Raw genomic sequence first — 22,613 nt, 5'->3', positions numbered from 1 at the left:
GGTGCTCGCGTGACCTAGGGCCGCTGCTGTCCCTATTTTTGGTTCGTGGGGGCTCTGAGGCGCGTGGCCCAGGTTGGGTTTGGGCCAAGGTTCCCAAGCGAGAGGGGAGGGAGCGGGAGCCAGACGAGGAGGGCACCACCTCCGGCTCCCTCCCCTGCTGTCGCTCCCTCCCACCTTCCTAGGGGTAGCACCGCAGGTGGGACCCGAGCGTCGGGGCCGTCGGAGGCTGGAAAGTGGGTCTCCCGGTCTGCCGCTCTGCAAAACGGCTCCGTTTGGCCCCGCTCTCTAGGAAATGAAGGACTTTTGATAGATTTCTAACCGTATTTTAATCTTTTTAATGTGTTCACTTGACGCCTTTATTTCTGTGTTGAAGACCACCTCACTAAGTAAGTCATTTGCACATATTGACGCAATGGGTATTTCTGTGTTCTCTCAATTGTCAATGGAGGCCAGACAAACCAGCATAAAAGGGGTAATGCCATAAAATACATGTTTAAAATTTGGCAGCCTTGAAGGATAAGGAAGGCATAGTTTATTTCTTGTGCACGTAGGATGTTTAAGCTTATCGTGTCTAAGAATTGCCATACAGGATATTGCGTTGTTTTATATTTCCCAAAGGGAACACAACACACTTGTGAATTAGGTCTAACTACTGTTTAATAGGATGTTATATGGCTCAGAGTTACAAACTATTTATACAGCATCACAGTTTCCTACAATGAAGGATGTTAGGAGAAGGCTCACTCAGCAATAAAGCATTATCCCTTATTCTTAATTAGGAGATGCTGCCTTTAGTATGTGTTGGGTGGTTTTAAGAGATGTTTAGAACTTTCATTTTAAGTGTGCCTCCCCCCCCCCCAGGAAAGGTCCCCTGTACAGTTAAAGGAGAAAAGAAATACTCCTGTATGTGACAGGTAGGGCTCTTTCATGACAACACTGAGGTTTTAAAATACTTTTTACAAAACGTTTGACTTTCTATTTTGGGACTGCAGGTACAAAAATTAAGATTAGGAAAAGCAGTTACAGAGTCTCCAAAATGCATGGCATGTTTAGAAAAGCCAGGGAAAGCATGCTGGCTCTTCCTGTCTGATTAATATTTTGTGAAAGAGGAGACTTGTCAGAATGGCCTCTGTGAAGGAATACTCAGATAAGGTTGTCCCCAGTGTTCCTTTATATGTCCTTAGGATGGAATTTTATTTGAGGAACTTCTGGAAGCCTTACTAAAGATATTTTTAGGTAGTTCACTGAAGTGGCCCATTTATTGCTCATTCAGAAAATAGTTATTTGAAAATCAGAAGTATTTTGAGAATTTTTAGTAAAAGAATTAAGTTGTAAATAATGTAACTGGAAAAACTCAGTTCTGAACTGAATAATGGTTAACAAGAACAGTTAAAAGAACATTTTGCTAGCTACGTTACTGATTATTTTCATGTTTCTCTTTTTTTTTTATTTGTATCTATTTCCATAAGGTAGTTCTCTTTTGTTTGCTTTCTGAAGTTATATCTTGTTCCTTCCCCATCTGCCTCCTTAGGTCATTATTTAATAATTGTATTTTAATTTGGTTCATTTTTTTAGCCTTATTCTGTAGTTTGATGCTTTTCGAAAGAATAAAGTGTGATCTACAAATTCAAGCCACATATATAATTTAAAATTTTCTCATGGCCACATTAAAAAAGGAAAGAGAGACAGGTGAAATTAATTTGTATAGTATATTTTATTTAACCTAATAACCGCCCCCCCCCAAAAAGAAAAAATAGGTCCACGATATTGAGGTAGCCATGGTGGCACAGTGGTTAAGAGGTTGGCTGCTAGCCTAAGGCTTACGGCTCAAACTCGCCAACTCTTCTGTGAGAGAAAGATGTGGCAATCTTCTTCCGTAAAGGTTACAGCCTTGGAAACCCTATGGGGCAGTTCTACTCTGTCCTATAGGGTCACTATGAGTCAAATCAACTCTCGCACACAGCAACAATCCACAATATTATTGTTTCAGCATATAATCAATATAAAAATTATTTGTGAGATAGTATTTTCTTTTTTTTTAAATTAAGTCTTCAAAGCTGAGTGTTTATTTTACACTGCTGTACATCTCAGTTTGGACTGATCACATTTCAGGTGCCTGATAACCATATATATTTGGTGGTTCCCATATTAGACAGTACAGCTGTACTGTTAGTTACCAGCCAGGTGGCCCCAGAAGCTTAGGAAGGACTTACAAAAGTTGTGGCCAAGGCCTTTCTGGGGACAGTGAGCTGGAAACAGACTTTCTGTGAAATATTTCCTTTGGAGCTCTTCAAAATTTCGAATTGTACTCCTTCCTGCTGTGCCATTTTGATCTTAGTCCTAAAGTAGCCTAGTTACTTTTTTCTCTTTCATGACTCATACCTATACTCTTGCATTCCTATCTATTTTCTATTTCATCTTTTATGTGTTAAAAATCCAATATCTGTTTTGATATGAATTAAAAGGGTTGCCCTTCACTTTTTTCATTTCTTTTTTTATAGCAGTACCACCTTCATCATGTTGTTTTCCTTCTGGCTACTTTTCCCAGGAACTACATTTTTTCATAATATAATATGAAAAATAAAAATAGGGGTAAAAATGATTTTTTTGTTGTTGTTTTTTGCTTTCGTTATTTGTAATTTTTAGCCTCAGAATGGACTTTATCGAATTTACAGCTTAGCCAGTGCTAGAATGTGTGGATTATTTTTGGTTCATGTATCATATAGTACGTTAATTGTCATTTAGAAAATTTAATGCTTTGCATTTAAAGATTAATGGCTAGTCTTCTCTGAGAATTGGACACCTTTTTTTAATTAATCAAGGAGTTGAGAAAAGTTGTTGTTCTTAGGTGCCATTGAGTTGATTTTGACTCATAGTGACTCCATGTGACGGAGTAAAACTGTCGCATAGAGTTTTCTAGGCTTTAATCTTTACAGGAGCAGAATACCAGGTCTTTCTTTCAAGGAGCTGCCGGATGGGTTCAACTGCCAACATTTTGGTTATCAGCCGAGCGATTAGCTATTACACTACCAGGCTCCTTTTGTGAAAATCAGAATTTTAATTTTAATAGGTATGATTTATAATATATATTGAACAATTGGACATTACCATTTCAGTAGTGAGTTGAAGCTGTAAGATTTGTCTTTTGTATAGGTGAAAAAAAAAATAGGTGAAGAGGTTAATTAATATCTATTTCTAAAATCCTTAATTTATGTTACGTAAGTTTTTAAGTTATATAATCTAATTCATGTTATGACAGATTTCAAACTCGAGTAAAATTTAGAGATATTCTATTCTAATCCTCTTAGTTTCCAAATAGAAAATAGGGCCAAGAGAGGCTAAAAAAACTCTGTCAACTAATGCAATTACTTAGGGAAAACATATAGACAAGACCCAAACCTTCTAGTCCTAGTTTATTGCTAGTTTGGTTGCATTGTGCTCCCTTCTTTTTGACAACAGTTAAACCCAATCGTACCCATTAATGAGAAAATGCATGTTATAGTACATACAAAACAATCATTGCTTGTCTGAAATATTAAATTCTCAACTAGTTATTTTTGGAATCTTGTAGCCACAAATGAAATGAATTTTTTTATCATGGCGAAGATAGTTAAATTCCCACTAACTTTGAATGGAGATATAAATTAATGCCTATTGAGTATAATATACTCTCCGTACTTTGCACACTTTGAAAGTTTTCCACCATTAAGATAGTATTCCTTCCAGTGTTGTTATCATAAAGACAGGATTAAAGGTCTTACTAGTTCATCAAGATCATGTTTTAGTAGTGTGTTCTCAGCTTTGCTTTATCTTACCAGAACTTATTAATTTCCTCCCTCCCTCCCTTCCTTCCTTCCTTCTTTCCTTCCTTCCTTCCTTCCTTCCTTCTTTCCTTCCTTCCTCCTTCCCTCCCTGCCTCCCTCCATCCCTTCCTTCCTTCTCTTTTCCCATTCATTCATATGTCCATCAGTTCTGCCATATTGTACTCCTTTTGAGTACCTTATGGAAAAAATTTTTTTTTCTTTATTGTATATCCAGAAGATGCTTTATTCTTAACATTCGTTGAACAAATGTATGAAGTTAATAACCAGATTCTATCCATATCTGAATTGGAGATATCTGAATACATATTTATTATTGACCAGGCATCATTTGTTCTTCCAGTAATTTTGTTTTTATAGAGCAGAGAAATATATATCTATATTTTAACAGACAACTCCATACAAAATACTGGTTTCTAAAGTTAACCTTGACTCAGATGTTCCTGCACTTTTATACTTAATCTGGTATGGTAGAAGACCATATGCCTTGCATTCAGACTCTGGGACCAAATCCTAGTCTTGCTCTTATTAGCTGTCTTAGTCTCTCTGAGAGTTCCTGACTCACTGTAAAGTGGGGCTGATAAGGCCTACCATGCTGGGTTGCTGTGAGGGCAAAAGAGACAAAATATGAAGTGACTAGCACTGTCTGTTACATGGTAGGTGCTCAGCAAACATTAGCTACTATTATAACTCATAAAATGTCTTAAAATCTTGCCAATTTCTGTAATATAATCTCATCAGAATGTGGTTTTTACACTGTAGCATTTCAGTAACAAAGAAGTATTATTCATAAATATGAAATGAAATTACTAGGGTTATATATACTTAAATATTTATTCTCTTCCCTTTCAGCATTCAGCTTTTAGAAATATATCTAATTGTCTTATTTGTATTTTAGTTCTGTATCTCTTGGTTTGAAGGAGCCCTGGTGGCACAGTGGTTAAGAGCTTGGCTGCTAACTGAAAGGCTGGTGGACTGAACCCACCAGCTGCTCCGCGGGAGAAAGATGTGGCAGTCTACTTCCGTAAAGATTACAGCCTTGGAAACCCTATGGGGCAGTTTTGGTCGATCTTATAGGGTCACTATGCGTTGGAATCCACTGGATGGGAAAGGGTTTTTTATCTCTCAGCTCAGATTCTCATTGTATGCAACTATGGCTCTTTGCAATTATAATCTATATGTAGATATTTCCTATTTGAGAAATTCTGTCATCACCATTGTTCTAGGAAACACAGTTGCAGTTTGTGATGTTGCAATGACAGTTGCAAATTATTTTTATCTAAATGAAAAGATTTTCAAAATTAATAAAAATAATTTTATATTGTATCAAGTTGACATGGCTCACACACTCATACCTGCTCTATTATATTTTTCATTAAACATATTTTAAAAAAGTAAATAGAATAGCAAGCCTAAAAGGTTGTATATGCAATAAAATCAGCAAGAAGAAAAACGGAGTGGGCTCTTATTTTTCACGTGCTGGTCGGCCATTCTTTCCTATGTGTGATGCCCAAGTACCACATCTGAGTGCTTATAAACACCTTAAAATCCTTTGAAATGTTAAAGACTTTTCCCCACAGTCAATTTTTCAGTTTATCTGGAATCCTGGTCATTTGGAAATCAACAAGGTGGGCTGCTGCTGCCCTTCAGCAGTTTTAACCTAATGTCCGCTGCATCAGGTCAATTTCCTTCCAAGGTTGGTGGTACTGTTTTTCCATGTACTGATTTTTTTTTAAGCATGCTCAGGCCAGTTGTGTCTGCCTTTGCATTAAATTTGTCCTGAGCCATTGCTACTGGGAGAATATTTTATAATGATATTCTTAATACCTATTTTCCTATTAACATCTGTTGCATGCTTGTTATACTAAGTGATGATTACAGCTAAACCTTGCAGTGGTTATATATAGTGAATGTTGAATTATTAAACTAAGCATGTAGATTAATAGTCTAATCTCACTGCCTGTGTATGGACAGTAAGGAAATAACATTCATTCTAGCACTAGTGTATCCAATACAAATAAAAAGCCATTTCCTACAGTCAGAAGCAGCGGTTCATTTAAGCAAATGTTACTTAATTTATTTTATTTCCATTAAGATGTGCTATTAATATTACATAAATCCCTAACCCAAGTCAAATTCTGTGACTCATGTCTCAAAACTACTACTGTATTTCAATTGACCTCTATAAAAACCTTAATAGAGATTATAATCTCTCAAAACAGATGCAAAAATTCTGACTCACAAGGAACACTTTGAGAGTGAAGCACTTTAAGAAGAGTATGGCTGAAAGTCATCTTACATTGTTGACCTGCTTCAAGAGCAATACTTTTTAATGCACCGACAGTGAGTCAGTCAATGCTGCATGACGAGGCATGGACATTGTAGAGAGAATATCATTATAAAATATTTCTGAAACGTCTTTGTGTAATGACTATTGTACATGGAGGCTTTTGTTCATTGTGGGAAACTAAAAATGAGTCAACATTTCATTGACACATGCATGATGCTATACAGTTTTGTATGTAAACTATTCCTTTCTGTACTTTTCAGTTATTTCTGTCATTGACTTCTCCAAGTTTTTTCTTTTTCATGCACAATCATGTTTTCAGATCACTGATCCTTCTTCACTGTTTTCTTTAAATCTGTGAATAAATGTTCACACATATATATTGATCTTGTCTTTTCATAATTAACTGTTGTTTTGTAAAGGACCATACTGGCATTTTAGTTTAAAATGCCGTTTCTAGTATGGAGTATACCTGCTGCAAAGGAAAAGAACAGTGTTGGTTTACACCATGGAAACATACAGCAAGTTGGTGTAAACAGGCAGAATTTCAGTTTTATAAATATCTGTATATCACTATTTATATAATTAGAAATATTAACATCCTTATCATTTTGAATATTTGTCTATATGATATAAATATACATTTAAATGTATATTTCCTTGTGAGACTTAACAGTGCTAAGTTTCCCATGATTCTTTTGATTAAAATAAAAAATTTTCATCTCTGCCACAGATTGAGATTTATCAAAACACAATAAGAAAGCAACAATGCAGAGAATGAACTCAAAATATCATTGATCCTATTCCACCTTACGGAAAAAGAGTACTGTGCCAATGTTCTGAATTAACTTCTATGGTTGTAAGCAGGTTGTGATTTGGCATGCTTGTTGGAAATGCACTCAGCATGTATTGAAATTCCTTTAATTGTTATGTGAATTGTTCGCATATGTGGTTATTATATGTGATTTCATTGTACTTGTATGTTTTGTATTCCAATATGTTTCTATTATGCTTGATTTTGCTGGCCATTCTTGAATGACCTAGCAACTCAAGAATCAAAAGTGTTTTGTGCTGTCTTCTGTAATACGTATACTCTGATGTTTTGTCATACCTTGTCAGCTTTTAATTTTACTCTTATCCAACAAGATATCTTTTATATTTGTTGGAAACAAATTTATGCAAAGACAATTTTAGTAAGCTTTGCTCAACACAATTCTTTATTAATTGACCATTTTGTGGCATTGGAAAATGTAACTAATAGCAACAATCTTTTTTGCAGTTGACCCACCTTCAGACTTGAATTTTAAAATTATAGATGAAAATACTGTTCATATGTCATGGGCAAGACCAGCTGATCCAATTGTGGGTTATAGAATAACAGTGGATCCTACAACAGGTAAGTTTCAAAATGACAGGGTTTTAGGAAAAAACCATCAGGGATGATGTAATCTTATTTCTTCCACTCCTCCTATTTTATGAGGAAGTTAAGATCTAGAAAGTCTGAAGGATTTAACACGTATCACCAGATATTTGGTAGACCCAAGTCTCCAGTTTTCCAACCCAGTACTCACTATTATATTTGTGTAGTGTTGAGTTTTATTAACATGATTGTTAAAAATTGACTATTTTTTCCACTGATCAGAATCCTGATCCGAATATTACATATAATTTTTGGTATTATAAAATAGAATCCTCATTTTTTGGCACTCTTCTTGAATTACTTAATCTTTCCGACATCTAAAGTGTCAAGTGATGAAGTGAGATGTTACACCTTTGCCAGTACTACACATTTCAGTGCTCTGCAAACATTCTGGCATCATGGTGTGCTACTGTGATGGAAGATAAATATTTACTTTTAGGAATGCAGACTCTGTAAGTCCTAGGAAAAAGGCCTTTGAAAAAATAACTTGTTTTGGTTGTTCTCAAGAATTATCTTTACTGTTAATGATGTTGCCTAAATGTGGAGAACCAATCTCTGTTGATTAACTTTTAGTTCTAACATGGAATGTGAAAATAATCGTTTGCCCTGACAATGGTCCAGTGGTAGGAAAAAGTCTTGATTATTTGGCTGACAGTAGAGATGGATGATGTCAACTTATCACCAGAGCTGTATTTACGTATCTTAAGGTCTTTAAAAATACCAGGATTTTAAATGATGACTTATTAGGGAATTGGGAAAAAAAATTTTTTTTTTAAATCAGATCTGAGAATTTAAAAAGGGTTGAGAATTTAGTCTTTCTTCTTTAAATCTTTTCTCCTTAAATGTTTTTGAAGTTAGTGAATTCATTCATTCCAAAGCAGAACAGTAGTTGAAAAGGGTTCATCCAGTTTCCAGATATTGGAAATTACTAACTCCCAATACACCTAAAACTGCCACTGGGACCACCCAACCAGGCAGACCCCTGGTGTCTTGGTGTCTGCAGGGGTCCCTGGTTGACTTCCAATGCTCCACATGTAAACCAGGAACATTTCTTAGGGTTCTTTTACATCTGTTACCTGTCTTAATTATTTATGTTTTGGGTTTTAAAATATGAACAGGTAATTAGTCTCTAGGAATTAGTGTGTTTCCTAGTTGAATCAAGAATTAAAATAATCTTTTAGAGAGAAGTATATAATTGCCAATATATAAATAAACAGTTTTGCTGTACTGTCAAATGTTTGATACCAAGTTAAGTCAATTTAGAGAACCATGGTTACCCTTTAAGATAATGCACCCATGTGAGCATGGCAGTCAGATTGCTTACATATAAATTGTGTCCCACCAGAGGTTTGATTTCTCTGTGTTGATTTCATTCCTTCTCTCTCTCTGTTCTCCTCCAATGCATAATTTAAAATGAAATTATTTTCTGCTTTATACCTCATTTATATTTTATTATCTACCATTGGTTTTCAAAAAAAAAACAGATTTTTGGTTTGATATTCTGGTATACTTTTCATCTAGACAAATCCTTAAAACCTTAAACAAGTATTAAATATGATTGTAACAAGTCAAGGCAATGCAAGTCCATTTATTAAATTTCTAGAATTCAAAATTTTAGTTTTGGAAGACAGTAAAAAATGATGTTTGGATACAACAAAAAAGAGTAGTTCTTGAGGTTGCTTATGTACAACAAAAAACCTCACGGGATCTGGTTTCTTGGTTTGGAGGTTTAGGGTCATGGTTTCATGGGACATCCCAGTTAATTGGCCTAATAGCATGTCTAGTGCTTCTGTTCTACATCCTTGTTCATTGTGTAGTGCTTGGGGTCTTAAAAGCTTGCAAATGAGGCCACCCAAGGCACAACGATTGGTGACTATTCACCTGGGGGGACAGAGGAAGAAGGAGTGTAAGGAATAAGAGGAAGATACGGAGTGTGTGGCTAATTGCCTCCATGAACAGCTGCCTCCTTTGCCATGAGACCAGAAGAACTGGATGGTTCCCAGCTACCATCACTGAACGTTTTGGTCAAAGATTCCATAGAAGAATCCTGATCAAAAGTGGGAAAATGCAGAACAGAATTTCAAATTCTCATGGACTCCAGACTTCCTGGAGCCATAAAGTTTGCATGAATCACTGAATCTATTGCCCTGAGATAATCTTTAAACATTAAACTAAAATATTCTCTGAAATTTTCTGAAAACCAAACAGTAGTTTAGCTTTGCTAGTAAAAACGGCTTGCCTTGAGCATTATACTCTTAAGAACTATCTATATGGGATCGAATTGACAACAGTAACTCAAAAGATTAGATAGGAGCCTTAGGGGACAGTGAATTTATGTTAATGGGGGAGGAACAACTCAGAAAAGGAGGGTGAGAATTGTTGCGTAACTTGAAGAATATAATCAATGTCACTGAATGGTACATGTAGAAACTGTTGAATTGGTCTATGTTTTGCTATGTATATTCTCAACAACAACAACAACAAAATAAATGGAAAAAACAAAAAGAAAGCTTGTATATTCTAAAAATGTATATATTCAATTTTCAGATTTTGAGTACATCTGGGAATTATATTTTGTTGTACTATATATGAAAAAATGTTTTGTTATACTCATATTTTTTCTTTTGATATTGTTTTCCAGAGGGACCCACTAAAGAATTTACCCTTGCAGCTAGTACCACTGAAACTTTATTATCAGACCTTATACCTGAAATAGAGTATGTGGTGACAATAGCTTCATATGATGAAGTAGAAGAAAGTGTACCAGTTATAGGCCAACTAACAAGTAAGTACATACATAAATTTCAAGCACTTTTATATTTTTTATTTTTCAGAAGATTTCTCTATTTTCAGATTTAATCTGCTATTGTGTAGAGTTAATTGATACCAGCATTAACTACTCTTTCTGTGTTCCTGGTTATTAGTGGATGTGGATAATTCATTCCTAATTTAGCTTTGGTCCCTGGAAGCAGCAGGGAAATTATGAATGTAAATTATTGAAAATATCACATTTTGCAGGACAAAAATGTTAATGTGTTTTGAACTAACACTAAAATCTCACTAAAAATAATTTATTTACAAAAAAAAATTTTTTTTTTTTTTTAAGGACATGCTTATTTGGCAGTATTCTCTGACCAGCTGTACATGGGCTATACATTTGAAAAAAAAATGGTGTTATAGTTATTCTATTTTTAGGAAGCATCTCTTGAGTCCATTTCCTTTTGTAATTATTAGGTTTTGATTTTAGTTCAAACAGGTGGTCCGACGAAGCCAGGGGAGAAGAAACCTAGAAAAACAGAGATACAAAGTGAGTGTTTCCCTTAATATTTTTGTCTGAACTTGTAGACGTCATAAATGTAGCATCTAGAAGATGTTCCAATTATATACATAGGTTGATCTTATCCCTGTATTAATTTATCTAGAAGAAGTATAGACAATGTAAGAGTAATATGTAAGCAAACAGTTACAATACTTAAGTTCTGACATTCTAGCCAATTTTTCATCGTATTTAATAAATATTCTTTTTACTGGGTGTGTTTGGAATTTAATGTGTGTTCAAACTTTTCTGCCAAAACTTTCGCGGTAGGAGAGAAACAAAGCTGGACACAACTCATTTCTTAAAGACAAGTTGACGGAAGTACTGAGTAGCTTGGGGATGTATGAGGAATACAAGGGCTGGAACATGGTAGAGATGCCCTCATTTAGGGTTTGAAGAAATTCAGTTGCCATGAAGATATATTTCTAAGTCTATGTGTATGTTTCCCTCATCTCTGGGGGATTTACTGACCTTTGTTGATGACGGTTGCAACCTTTTCCAGAGTCTCTGTATTTCTAATACTTTGGCGCATGGGCTTTTGGTGGTTTTGGTGCATTTTTAATCGGATGAAAGAAATTTTAGTTTAGTTTTTGCAGCTGTTAACCTCCTTTTGTGTTATAATGCTTTGTTTGACTTACTGCGACGTACCCTTAAGGGGTTTCTTAGACTTCTAATTTTGTCACCTTGTAAAAATTGGATTTATGATAGAAGATGACAATGAAAATATTGTAAACTCAAAGGCCTTTTTATCTGAAATTTTTCTCTCCAGATCACTGTTTATTATTCTTTCTGAGGTCTGATAATCTGAAATGAAGTTTATAGAATGCAATTACAATGCTAATATTTTCCCCAAACTATCCAAACTTATCCTAAATCAAAGCATTATGCCAAATATTGACTTTTCATAGATTTAAGTTGGCCCATTAAATAGTGAGCAAAAATTATTTAGGGCGTGCTACTTACATTTGGCTTGCAGAATTTTCCAGGGTCCATTCATTCTTTTCCTAGAAAAGTTCTTCTTTTATTATTCACCACCTGACTACAATGACAAAGACGTCTTCAGAAAATTTGCTCGATATTGTCACACAAACATAGATTTTCATGAAAACCAACCTGCCCCCCCACCACAAAAGGAAGGAAAAATCATATATTTAGTTATATAAGTCAATAATACATTCTAATAATTTAAGTATAACACATGGATTTTTACTTTTGAATTAAAATGTATTTTTTCTCTCTTTGTTTAGTAAAAGTAGGTATTATCTATCGAATTTAAATACAATGACAATTAGGACGATAAGATATTCTGGCTATTTTGCATCATATTTATACTTGTTTTTACTTATGTTAGACTCCATTAACTCTCTAGATTAACCCTATTGGAGACTTTACACAATTATGTCATAAAATGCGGGGAAAATATGAAAAGATTTTCTCTTCAACTCAACTGTATTTACTGAATGGAACAGCAATATTTATTTTTTAATTTTTTCTGTTAATAAATACCAAGAAATGAAAACACTCTGCCTGCATTTCTTTTGTATATATCCCAGATGTTTTATATAATTTTTGCTGGGAGGGGAGAGAAAGGATATAACTCATAAAATTTATCTGAGTGATTGTTGTTGTTGTTAATTGCCGTTGAGTCAAATTCTTAGATTTTATTCTCCTTGAGAGCAGGTTGTATGTCTATTTATCTTTTTCTTGCATAATGCTTTATATGGCAATTTAAAAACTTGTAGTTTCATAAATGCATCCTAATGAAAATGCTTCTCTGTGTGTTAATGAAATTTTATACACAGGTATGTGTTGCTTAACGTCCACCATGTGCTCTGTGAAATAGGAAGTTTTATGATTTGGGTGTTGTGCAAACACCATATTATGTACAGGAGAGAGATGTGTATGATGGCCACTGGTTGGGCCTAGGACTTGCTCCCCTGCCACTCTGAGGGACTGGGAGAAAACTTTGGCTCCACCACTCCTGGTCCTGTGTGGTTACTGTCTGGTCTCCAAGGGCCACAGCTGGCCCCCTGTCCAGTTGTGCTGCTGGCTCCCTTCCCTTCCTTCCTCCCTACCTGCCTTCCTGGTGACCCCTAATGGGCTTTAAACTATTCCAGCCTCACCTGCTCTTCCTCTACCTCCTCCCCAACCACGTTTCTTGCTCTTCCTTGGATCACCACTGCAGCACACACTGCTTGGCAGCCACCACGAGGAAGAAGTCGTGGCCTCGGACCTGGGTGTCACGTGCAAGGTGCCTAGGCTGAGTGGGACAGTGGCCTTGGCAGAGCATCCCCCTTGGTGGCTCTGGTAGCGTCTACATGGTCCTGCCTGAGGAGAGCATGGTGGGACAGGCAGCTGTGGATGAGTGCTGGGGGGTGCTGGGATCACCTCCCCTTGTTGACCCAGGGCTGGGATGTACAGCTAGTAAGAGACAGATCTTCCCACTTACAAAGTACATCCACTATGCCCCATTCTCCTATTGGGATAACCTTATGGGACCACAGACACGTATGTGGTTTGACATTGCCTGAACGGACATTAAGTGACACATACCTGTATATATGTATATGTTTGCATGCCAGTTGTGAGTAAGAATCCCTGTAATGAACAGAATGATTTAAGCAGCTCTTCTTTTTAGTGTTGCAATGTTAGTTTGTATGTCTTAATGATGAATAGATTTATTAGTCACATTATTTAAAAACATATCAAATGTATTTCAGAATGCTCTGTCAGTGCCTGGACTGATTTAGTTTTCCTCGTGGATGGCTCGTGGAGTGTGGGAAGAAATAATTTCAAGTACATTTTAGACTTTATTGCTGCTCTTGTGTCAGCTTTTGACATTGGGGAAGCGAAGACAAGGGTTGGAGTTATCCAGTACAGCTCTGATACCAGGACTGAGTTTAACTTAAATCAGTACTACCAAAGGGATGAGCTTCTGGCTGCAATTAAAAAAATCCCATACAAAGGTGGCAACACAATGACAGGTATGTTTTACAGGTTTTGTTATTGTTTAAGATAAAAGAAATATTTGTTTGGGAAATAAGTTAAACATTGTACAATTACCACATTTTAAATGCTTTTGAAATTCGTTTTTGATTTTGTCAAAATTGCGTAGTAAGGAGTAAATGAACATTTTTCTTTTTCACATCAGGGGATGCCATTGATTATTTAATTAAAAATACTTTTATGGAATCTGCTGGAGCAAGAGTTGGGTTTCCTAAAGTGGCAATTATTATTACGGATGGCAAATCCCAGGATGAAGTGGAAATTCCAGCAAGAGAGCTTCGCAATATTGGGGTTGAAGTTTTCTCTTTGGGTACGTTAAGTCTAATTCATTACTTTCCTTTTTGAATTATATCAATACTCTTAATACTTAGGAAGATAAAAGTTTGATTACTCAAGAAATGATGCTATTAGAAGTGCTTACTACATTTTATAGTGTAGTATTGAACCAAATCATCTTTAAATAAAATTTTTGTTTATCTACTTCTTCATGTAACTCCTTTAGCATATGCATTAAGCGAGACGGTATTTGCATTTCTTGCCAGCTCTCTACTTTTCAGAGAATGCTTGGCCAATGATTCCAATAAAGATCCTCCTTGTATTATCATTAAGTGTGTTTTTTATGTGTTTCCTATATTATGTAATACTTGAAAAATTCAGAGGACTCCAGCACATTCAGGACTCTGGAAGAAAAAAAGTATTATCTTTACAGATGGCAGAGACAAATGATGGCATGGTTGGGATGAGAGCCCACTCTGTTTTACTAACCATTTGGTTTCCTCTTTGGCTGGCCACTTCATGTGAAGTTATAAAATGCCTTTGTCATCTGAACAGTTGTGCATTGGTTATGAAGAAAAGCAATTCTGGTTTATGACTTAATAAGGATTTGGAAATGTATTCACTTGTGAAAGACTGAGAAAGCAAAGAACTTCCCCAAGTCAGCATACTTCCCTTCTCAATACACCCTTGTCTTTTTGTTTTTAAGGCATTAAAGCTGCAGATGCAAAAGAACTCAAACAAATCGCCTCCACACCTTCATTGAACCATGTTTTCAATGTGGCTAACTTTGACGCAATTGTGGATATTCAGAATGAAATCATCTCCCAGGTGTGCTCAGGTGTTGACGAACAACTCGGTGAATTGGTTAGTGGAGAGGAAGGTAAGTGGATTGTCTGTTGAGTGTTCCCGACCTATTTACCATACATTTTCCATTATTTGATAGCACTTACAGCTTTACAGGAAACCCTGGTGGTGTAGTGGCTGAAAGCTACGGCTGCCAACCAAAAGGTTGGCAGTTCGAAACCACCAGGCGCTCCGTGGAAACACTATGGGGCAGCTCTAGCTATAGGGTTGCTATGAGTAGGAATCGACTCGATGGCAGTGGGTTTCGTTTTGGTTTATAGCTTTACAGGCATTCTATTCAATTGCACATTTTCTCAAACCCATCTTCCAGTGATTCTCCAACTGACTACTCCATTTGTATTGTTTTCCAGTAACTCAACTTATAGAGATCGTTTGCCCTTCCCCTTCCCCCAGCAGAACGTTCAGGAATATACTTACATCATTATAAAGTTCTTAAAAATATTTTTAGACAATTGTTGATTTGCTCCTTTCTTCAAGAACCTTTTCTGTACTTGTAGGGCCTATCCATAATCATGCTAATCTGACGGCTTGTTTTAATGATCTCGAGCTCTGATTAAGACACTGGTACACTGGGGAGACATTTATTTTAGCACCCTATAACTTAAAATAATAACAACTACTAACTGGCTAAGGAAAAGGGTTTTCCATCATCCTGTTCTGCATAATGTTTTCAAATCTTTTAAAGAATTTTTCAAAAGATCAGTCAATTTGATCTGCCCACATATGGAAAAATTTCTCATTTCTATCAGTTACTACTTTTAAATGCATAGGAGAAAGAAAAGACACATCAAAAGATATTTCATAGGTATCTTTTGGAGTGTTATAAAGTCACTATTCAAAGTCCTTATTTTTTTCTATAATTGTTCTCTCAGCTTGAGAATTGACAAGCGATTAATGTTCTGAATAGCTAGCTACATGTTCAGTCTTCAACAAACATTTTATCTCCAATATCCAGGTATCTTGGCAGTATTCATTGGTCCTAAATCTGACCTAATTCCTCTCATGACTTACTGGGCTATGAATCTTTTTTTTTGGTTCATTTTATTGCTTTATGTCTCAATTTTTTTGCTTGTTTAATATTATACAGTCCATCCCCTGCCCTTTTTTCTGATTAACTTCTCTTTACTCAATCTTTTAAAACATTCTAATTCTTCCTCTTCTTCACTGGGATTCACTTGCACGGTCACAAATGTAGGCCAACCTTTTGTTCTGCTGCTCTGTTAGAACTCCACCTGTGTGGGGAGCAGGGGCCACATCACACGTGTTCATACTTTTCTTCAGGGCTGCCTCTCTTCCCCTGGCATTAGCCTGAGCGTTCTGTTTCCTGTGCTGCCTCCATGTCCCTGAAAAGATTTGGCCAGACCTCCAAGTGGCACACCTGTTGCTTCACCGTTGCTGTTTCTCTCTTCATTAGACAACATTTTTATGCACTATCTGTGATTGCCTCCTCAAGGAGGGGGTGTGTAAACTCCTGCCTGTTTTTGTACCCACTTCTTGCAGACTGACACACTAAAAAATTAGAAGTATATCTTCTGAGAATGTGATTACTTGACAAACACAGAATTTTGAAGATTTGTTCTGAAATATCTTAAAATACTTTATACTCTCTGTTGAGCATATGACTGTTTACTACATTGAATAAGGATAAAAATTTTTTAGATTATCAGTATTTACATGTCAACGTGCATATAATATAGGAGCTCTGATGGTGCAGTGGTTAAAGAGTTTGGCTGCTACTCAGAAGGTCGGCAGTTCAAATCCACCAGCCGCTCCTTGCAAACCCTATGGGGAAGTTCTACTCTGTCCTATAGGGTTGCTATGAGTCAGAGTCGACTTGATGGCATTGGGGTTCAGTTTGGTTTATGCACGTAATAAATCATTGTTTCACCTCTGTTTGGTGGCACTATGAACATAGCTGAATGTCCTTTTTCACCCTAAAATAAGTGGAAATAAAATTATTTAAAATTAACCCTTAAAAACTGCTGAATGCTTTCAATTTCTGGGCATAATATAAAGTATCTTTTTAAAATTACATTTTTACTCTTATGGTATAAAATCAAAAAGCTTTCTAAAAAATTGAATGAGTCATTGGTTTAACATGTATTTCTACTTTGTTGTCTGAGAATAAAGGCAGTGAGTAAAATATCCAAAATCAGAATAGAAAACATGGCCCCAGAGAAGAATTAGGCATCAGATGTCCTATCCTTACTTTCTTCCAAGGACTTTCTCTTTCCCTAAATTCCTCAGCTCCCCAACTAATAATGAATACATCAAGAATCATTGCCCACCCCTCCCCCAAATCCACCTATACCTACCAAACCAAAAATGATAATCACGTACTGGATCATTTTTGGTTTGATGGGTACAGGTGGATTTGGGGGAGGAGGGTGGGCAGTGATTCTTGATGTATTCATTATTAACTTAAATAACGAGAATGAATTGAAGGCAAACAGTTAAAGACCTAATTAAGAGGGTCGCATCTCATTGCTTTTAATCACCGTTCTGCTTGTTATTTGTTTTAGTTATTGAGCCTCCTTCAAATTTGATCGCTACGGAAGTCTCATCGAAATACATTAAACTAAGTTGGAGTCCATCTCCTAGCCCAGTGACCAGCTACAAAGTCCTCCTCACACCAATGACTGCTGGAAGCAGACAGCATGCTCTGAGTGTAGGGCCTCAGACGACCATGCTTAGTGTACGAGACCTCTCAGCAGACACAGAATACCAGATCAGTGTTTCTGCCATGAAGGGACTGACATCCAGTGAGCCCGTTTCAATAATGGAGAAGACTCAGCCGATGAAAGTTCAAGTGGGTAAGCTAATAGACGTGTCACTGATTTTGGAATACTGAAGGTCCATTAAACAGTATACCTTATGGGCTCAGCCATAGTTTTACATCAAATATTTCTAATAGTTTTTTTTCTTAAAGCATGCTGACTAAGAATACTAGATATCTATATTTTAATCATTAATTCATATTAATTGCAAATTAATGGGTTTTCTTTCTCTTTACAGAATGCTCACGTGGTGTGGATATAAAAGCTGATATTGTGTTTTTGGTTGATGGTTCCTATAGCATCGGGATTGCAAACTTTGTTAAAGTTAGAGCCTTTTTGGAAGTTCTTGTGAAAAGTTTTGATATTTCACCAAATAGGGTACAGATAAGTCTTGTCCAGTACAGCCGGGATCCTCATACAGAGTTTACTTTGAAAAAATTTACCAAAGTGGAAGATATAATTGAAGCAATAAACACCTTCCCCTACAGAGGAGGATCTACGAACACTGGTAAAGCGATGACTTACGTCAGAGAGAAAATATTTGTGCCTAGCAAGGGTTCAAGAAGCAATGTACCAAAGGTCATGATTCTTATCACTGATGGGAAATCATCAGATGCCTTCAGAGATCCTGCCATAAAACTGAGGAATTCAGATGTTGAGATCTTTGCAGTTGGTGTGAAGGATGCGGTTCGCTCTGAATTAGAAGCGATTGCCTCTCCCCCTCCAGAGACCCACGTGTTCACTGTGGAAGATTTCGATGCTTTTCAGAGGATATCTTTTGAACTCACACAGTCTATTTGCCTTAGAATTGAGCAAGAATTGGCAGCTATAAAGAAAAAAGGTAAGTAGATTTTGAAGAGTAAAAATTATCTCTTCACGATCAAAGCATTTTTTTATTCTAAAATTGCAGATACTGTGTTTCTTCAATCTCTTATTAAAGGAATGTACAGGAAAATAGCTTTCCTCTGTTAGTGGGTTTGGGTTATGTTCTTAAAAACTATTAAATTTAGTTTGAGTTCTGAGATATGGCTCTCTCCTGGGTATGGATCATTTATTTATTGGTGAAAAAGCTGGGTACCCGTAAGAGTCATGAGTGGTTTCTGATCCTAGATCCTCAAGCAAGGCTAGGTTTATCACACTTATTTTTCAATAACCATTTCATGAATGTCTACTATGTGGATGCTGAATTAGGTCCTGGGACATAACCCTAGACCTTTGAATTCTCTATATACATTCCTGTTCCTGGACCATTTTTGGGCATTATTTCTCATATCTGAAATTTGCTTCATTTTCTATTTCTTCATTTATCCAAATTCTATTTGTCAAGGGCCAGATAAAAGTCTCACCCCTTCCATCAAGTATTCCTTAAGTGTTCAAGTACTATCACACTTGCTATCATTCATTTGGCATTTATATATACTGCTTTGTTTTGTTAATAACTTTCTTGTGGTTCCAATTTGATTGTTAAGTCTCTTGAAGATATGCAATGTGGCTTAAACATTGTCTCTTCCTATGATTTAGTTTAATTAGTGCTTAGTTTAAAAATATTATTTTGTTAGGAAAAATTCCATAACTATTACCTTAAAATATCCTGCCATCAAAGGTTAATACCTAAATGCTGGGATGAATGGGAAAACTTGATGGTTCATTTTAAGTCTGCTACTCTTTAAATATTCTAATTTTGGGTAAAGGCTTTCTATTGCTTCTTTGTCTTAAGAATCTCAAAATTCAAGTTCCTTTCCATTAGTCATTTAAGTAGTGTAGTTTAGTTTGATGGATGGCCAAGGCAAAATGACCAAGTCTTCTTGTAGGGCTGTAAGTGAGAAGCCTCCTCTCCAAGGTTACATGGGTACTATTTACTCAGCATTTTGGCCTCAATGACCATCTCCAAATATATATAAGCCCCTTCAGAAACATGTAATCATTACGTCTACTTTCCTTTTATCAGACTTACACATTTTAACCTATTTCCTTCTTCTTCTTCTTCTTTTTTTTTTTTAATAGCTTACGTGCCTCCAAAGAATCTTACCTTCTCTGAGGTGACCTCTTACAGTTTCAAATCCAACTGGTCCCCTGCTGGAGAAAATGTTTTTTCATACCACATCACTTACAAAGAAATGGCTGGGGATGGCGAGGTTACTGTGGTGGAGCCAGCATCAAGCACCAGTGTTGTCCTCACCAACCTGAAGCCAGAGACCCAGTACTTGGTCAATGTGACTGCAGAGTATGAAGATGGCTTCAGCGTTCCCATATCTGGAGAGGAGACCACTGAAGAAGGTTTCTGCCACTGTTTTCCAAAAAACTAGCAATTTATTATAAAACATAGTTACAATTTGAAATAATCTTTGCATGTAATTCAGAATTGTGAATGCTTTTGTGAGATTTGGTGTCTTTAAAATACAATCATTCATACATCTTCCTACAAAGAGAAAAACTTTCATTATGTAAAAAGAAAAAAAGATACTATACTTAATTTGATGAATTTGAGGTCAGGATACATAGAGAGGTATGGATAGTTATGGAATTAATTCATGAGATACTGCTTACCTCCACATTTCAGTAGTGCCATGTTTTAAATACTTTTCAAATTGCCTTACTTTATCTATGGAGCTGATGGTAAATATGTATTACCAAAGTGAGTGTTTTAAGCAGTATTTTTGCTCAGATATGTTCATTTTACTGGATACAGTTGAATACTTTTTGACACATTTTACTACATTTAACATTTTAAGAACACTATTTAACCTGGTTAAGAGAAGAATATAGTGAATATTACAAGAGATGTCAATTGTTCTTTGTTTTCACTTAGGATGGGAGGCAAAGAGGCTGAAACAGCAGGATAACTATTTAGGATAGTGACGAAGTGTTTGCTGATAGGGATGGTGTGCGTTGTCTACTTTGCTGATAAAAGCTAGAGAATCTCTTTCTTTGAAAGGTTTTCCAAATAAAACTGATACCCTTCTTTTGTGCATGATTTAGATATATTTCTGCCTAAGGTCAGCAAATAAACTGAATGACCTAAGGTGTCTTCTTATAACCTAGAAGTCCATACTTAGTTCTGATTTCTTTTGATGATGTACTGTAGTGTCCTGATAGTGCTTGATGGGCCTAGTTCTTCGCCTTCAACACTTTGTGATGGGGATGAGAAATATGTCTCAAGAAGAAATTTAAGCATAAATGGTTTTTGAGCAGAGGCTACATATACACTGTAGTTTTTGGTCGTTGGGCTGCTGCAATAGAGTGTGGTGATTCCTTTCCAATTCTGTTGTCTGTAGTGGAATCTGAGATCTAACCTTTCCTGAGTCAGTAAGGAAGTTTCTGATTCTATATCTTCATTGAGTTAACAATTATTGGGCTCCCGCTATATGTAAGGAACTATATTAAGTATTTTCCATGTATTTTCTCATTTAACCATTTCAATAATTCTGTACTCACATTTGACTGCTGGGCAATCTAAGGCTCAAAATTACCATATTTTTATGCAAATAATGAGCAAATTCTACTTTTTTTTTTTTTTTTTTTGCTAATAACACCCATCTGCCAGGAATCTTTTTCATAATAGCATAACGCTATTTTTTTTTTTTTTTAACAGCAACATGTACATATCTATTACGCTTCAGAGCCAGGAGTCAAACCCATTCATTAACCTATCCTGTCTCAATCATTCGACTAATTTAGTCATTTTCCTTGCTGCACAAAATGATTCATGGCTTAAGTCAGCCAACTGCCATTTTGTCTTCTTTTTCTAGAGAGATTCTTTTCCCTTCTCCTTGGAGTAATCTATTAATGTGTTAGATATTTAAGTAAACTTTTAATTGTTTGTGAGGTACATTCAGGTATCTTTCACTGTGCTTTCATCCCAGTGGACTGAGACAACAATGACCTTTACTTCACCTATTGTGAATGTGTTTTCCGCATGGACAGTTGTCCCCTAGAGCAAATAGGTCACTTAAACTTGCTTACTAAACACAAAGCCAAATGATGTTTTCATTTGGGCTTAATGAAAATTTTATTTAAGACTGTGAGTCTATGGGTGTTACTCATGTAGTAATTTAATTTCAAGATTTAGATCTGACTTAAAAAACCAGGTCCCATTGAATTGATTCTGACTCATGGTGACCTTATGTGTGTCAGAATAGAACTGCGCTACATAAAGTTTTTAATGACTGATTTTTTTGGAAGTAGACTGCTAGACTTTTCTTCCAAGACATCTCTGAGTGGTCTCAAATTTCCAATCTTTCAGTTAACAGCTGAGTGTGTTAACCATTTGTGCCACCCAGGGACTCTTTCGATGGGACTTGTTGTTGTTAGGTGCGGTTGAGTCAATTTCGACTCATAGAGATCCCATGTGACAGAGTAGAGCTGCCCCAGAGGGTTTTCTAGGCTGTAAGTTTTACAGAAGCAGATCGCCATGTACCCTACAATGTGCTTGTAAAACATTATAGGCATGGTCTAATTATTCTCCAAGTTAAATGACTGTACACATAAAAAAGTTCTTTATGGGGCTGGCTGGATAAGACAGTCTGGCTAGTAGGGTGACCATAGTAGACCTGTGCATTAGGCATTCTTTTACTGGTTGTCTGAGAAAGTGTACTAAGAGTGAAAGCCTCAGTTACTTATATCCCAGTAAATAAATTGTTTTTATTCTGGAACTTCATTGGAAATATAAATTTACCATTTTATGTAAAGGCTGTTTTAGTTCTGATTTTAAAAGTTTACTATTATTTATCTCTTTATTTGATTAAAAAGTTCTAGTACTTAGTTTCTTTCTGGATATTGTACAATATTTGCTTGCTATTTCAGAATCTGCTTAATCTCTGGCTAAATGGATACAGTCAGCAGAATG

The 22,613-nt window shown here is 36.0% G+C and overlaps 1 protein-coding gene across 4 annotated transcripts in view; it reads left to right on the top strand.

Moving 5' to 3' along the window:
• Window positions 1-22,613, top strand: part of COL12A1 (collagen type XII alpha 1 chain) — a 125,303-nt gene that overhangs the window by 4,839 nt on the left and 97,851 nt on the right. For 3 of the 4 annotated variants that reach the window (XM_049895654.1, XM_049895645.1, XM_049895664.1), the window contains exons 3-11: window positions 7,388-7,504; window positions 10,170-10,313; window positions 10,776-10,835; window positions 13,565-13,828; window positions 13,996-14,160; window positions 14,833-15,006; window positions 17,513-17,803; window positions 18,006-18,608; window positions 19,772-20,044. The exons of the other annotated variant lie outside the window; for it this stretch is intronic. In XM_049895654.1, coding sequence (XP_049751611.1) covers window positions 7,388-7,504; window positions 10,170-10,313; window positions 10,776-10,835; window positions 13,565-13,828; window positions 13,996-14,160; window positions 14,833-15,006; window positions 17,513-17,803; window positions 18,006-18,608; window positions 19,772-20,044 — 2,091 coding nt within the window. The remainder of the gene's footprint in view (window positions 1-7,387; window positions 7,505-10,169; window positions 10,314-10,775; window positions 10,836-13,564; window positions 13,829-13,995; window positions 14,161-14,832; window positions 15,007-17,512; window positions 17,804-18,005; window positions 18,609-19,771; window positions 20,045-22,613) is intronic. 4 annotated transcript variants of the gene reach the window in all.

The sequence above is a fragment of the Elephas maximus genome, chromosome 1 (assembly GCF_024166365.1).
Source record: "Elephas maximus indicus isolate mEleMax1 chromosome 1, mEleMax1 primary haplotype, whole genome shotgun sequence".
In the NCBI taxonomy this organism is placed as follows: Eukaryota; Metazoa; Chordata; class Mammalia; order Proboscidea; family Elephantidae; genus Elephas; species Elephas maximus.
The sequence above is the reverse complement of the archived record's forward strand: the minus strand, read 5'-3'. Positions and strand labels throughout refer to the sequence as shown.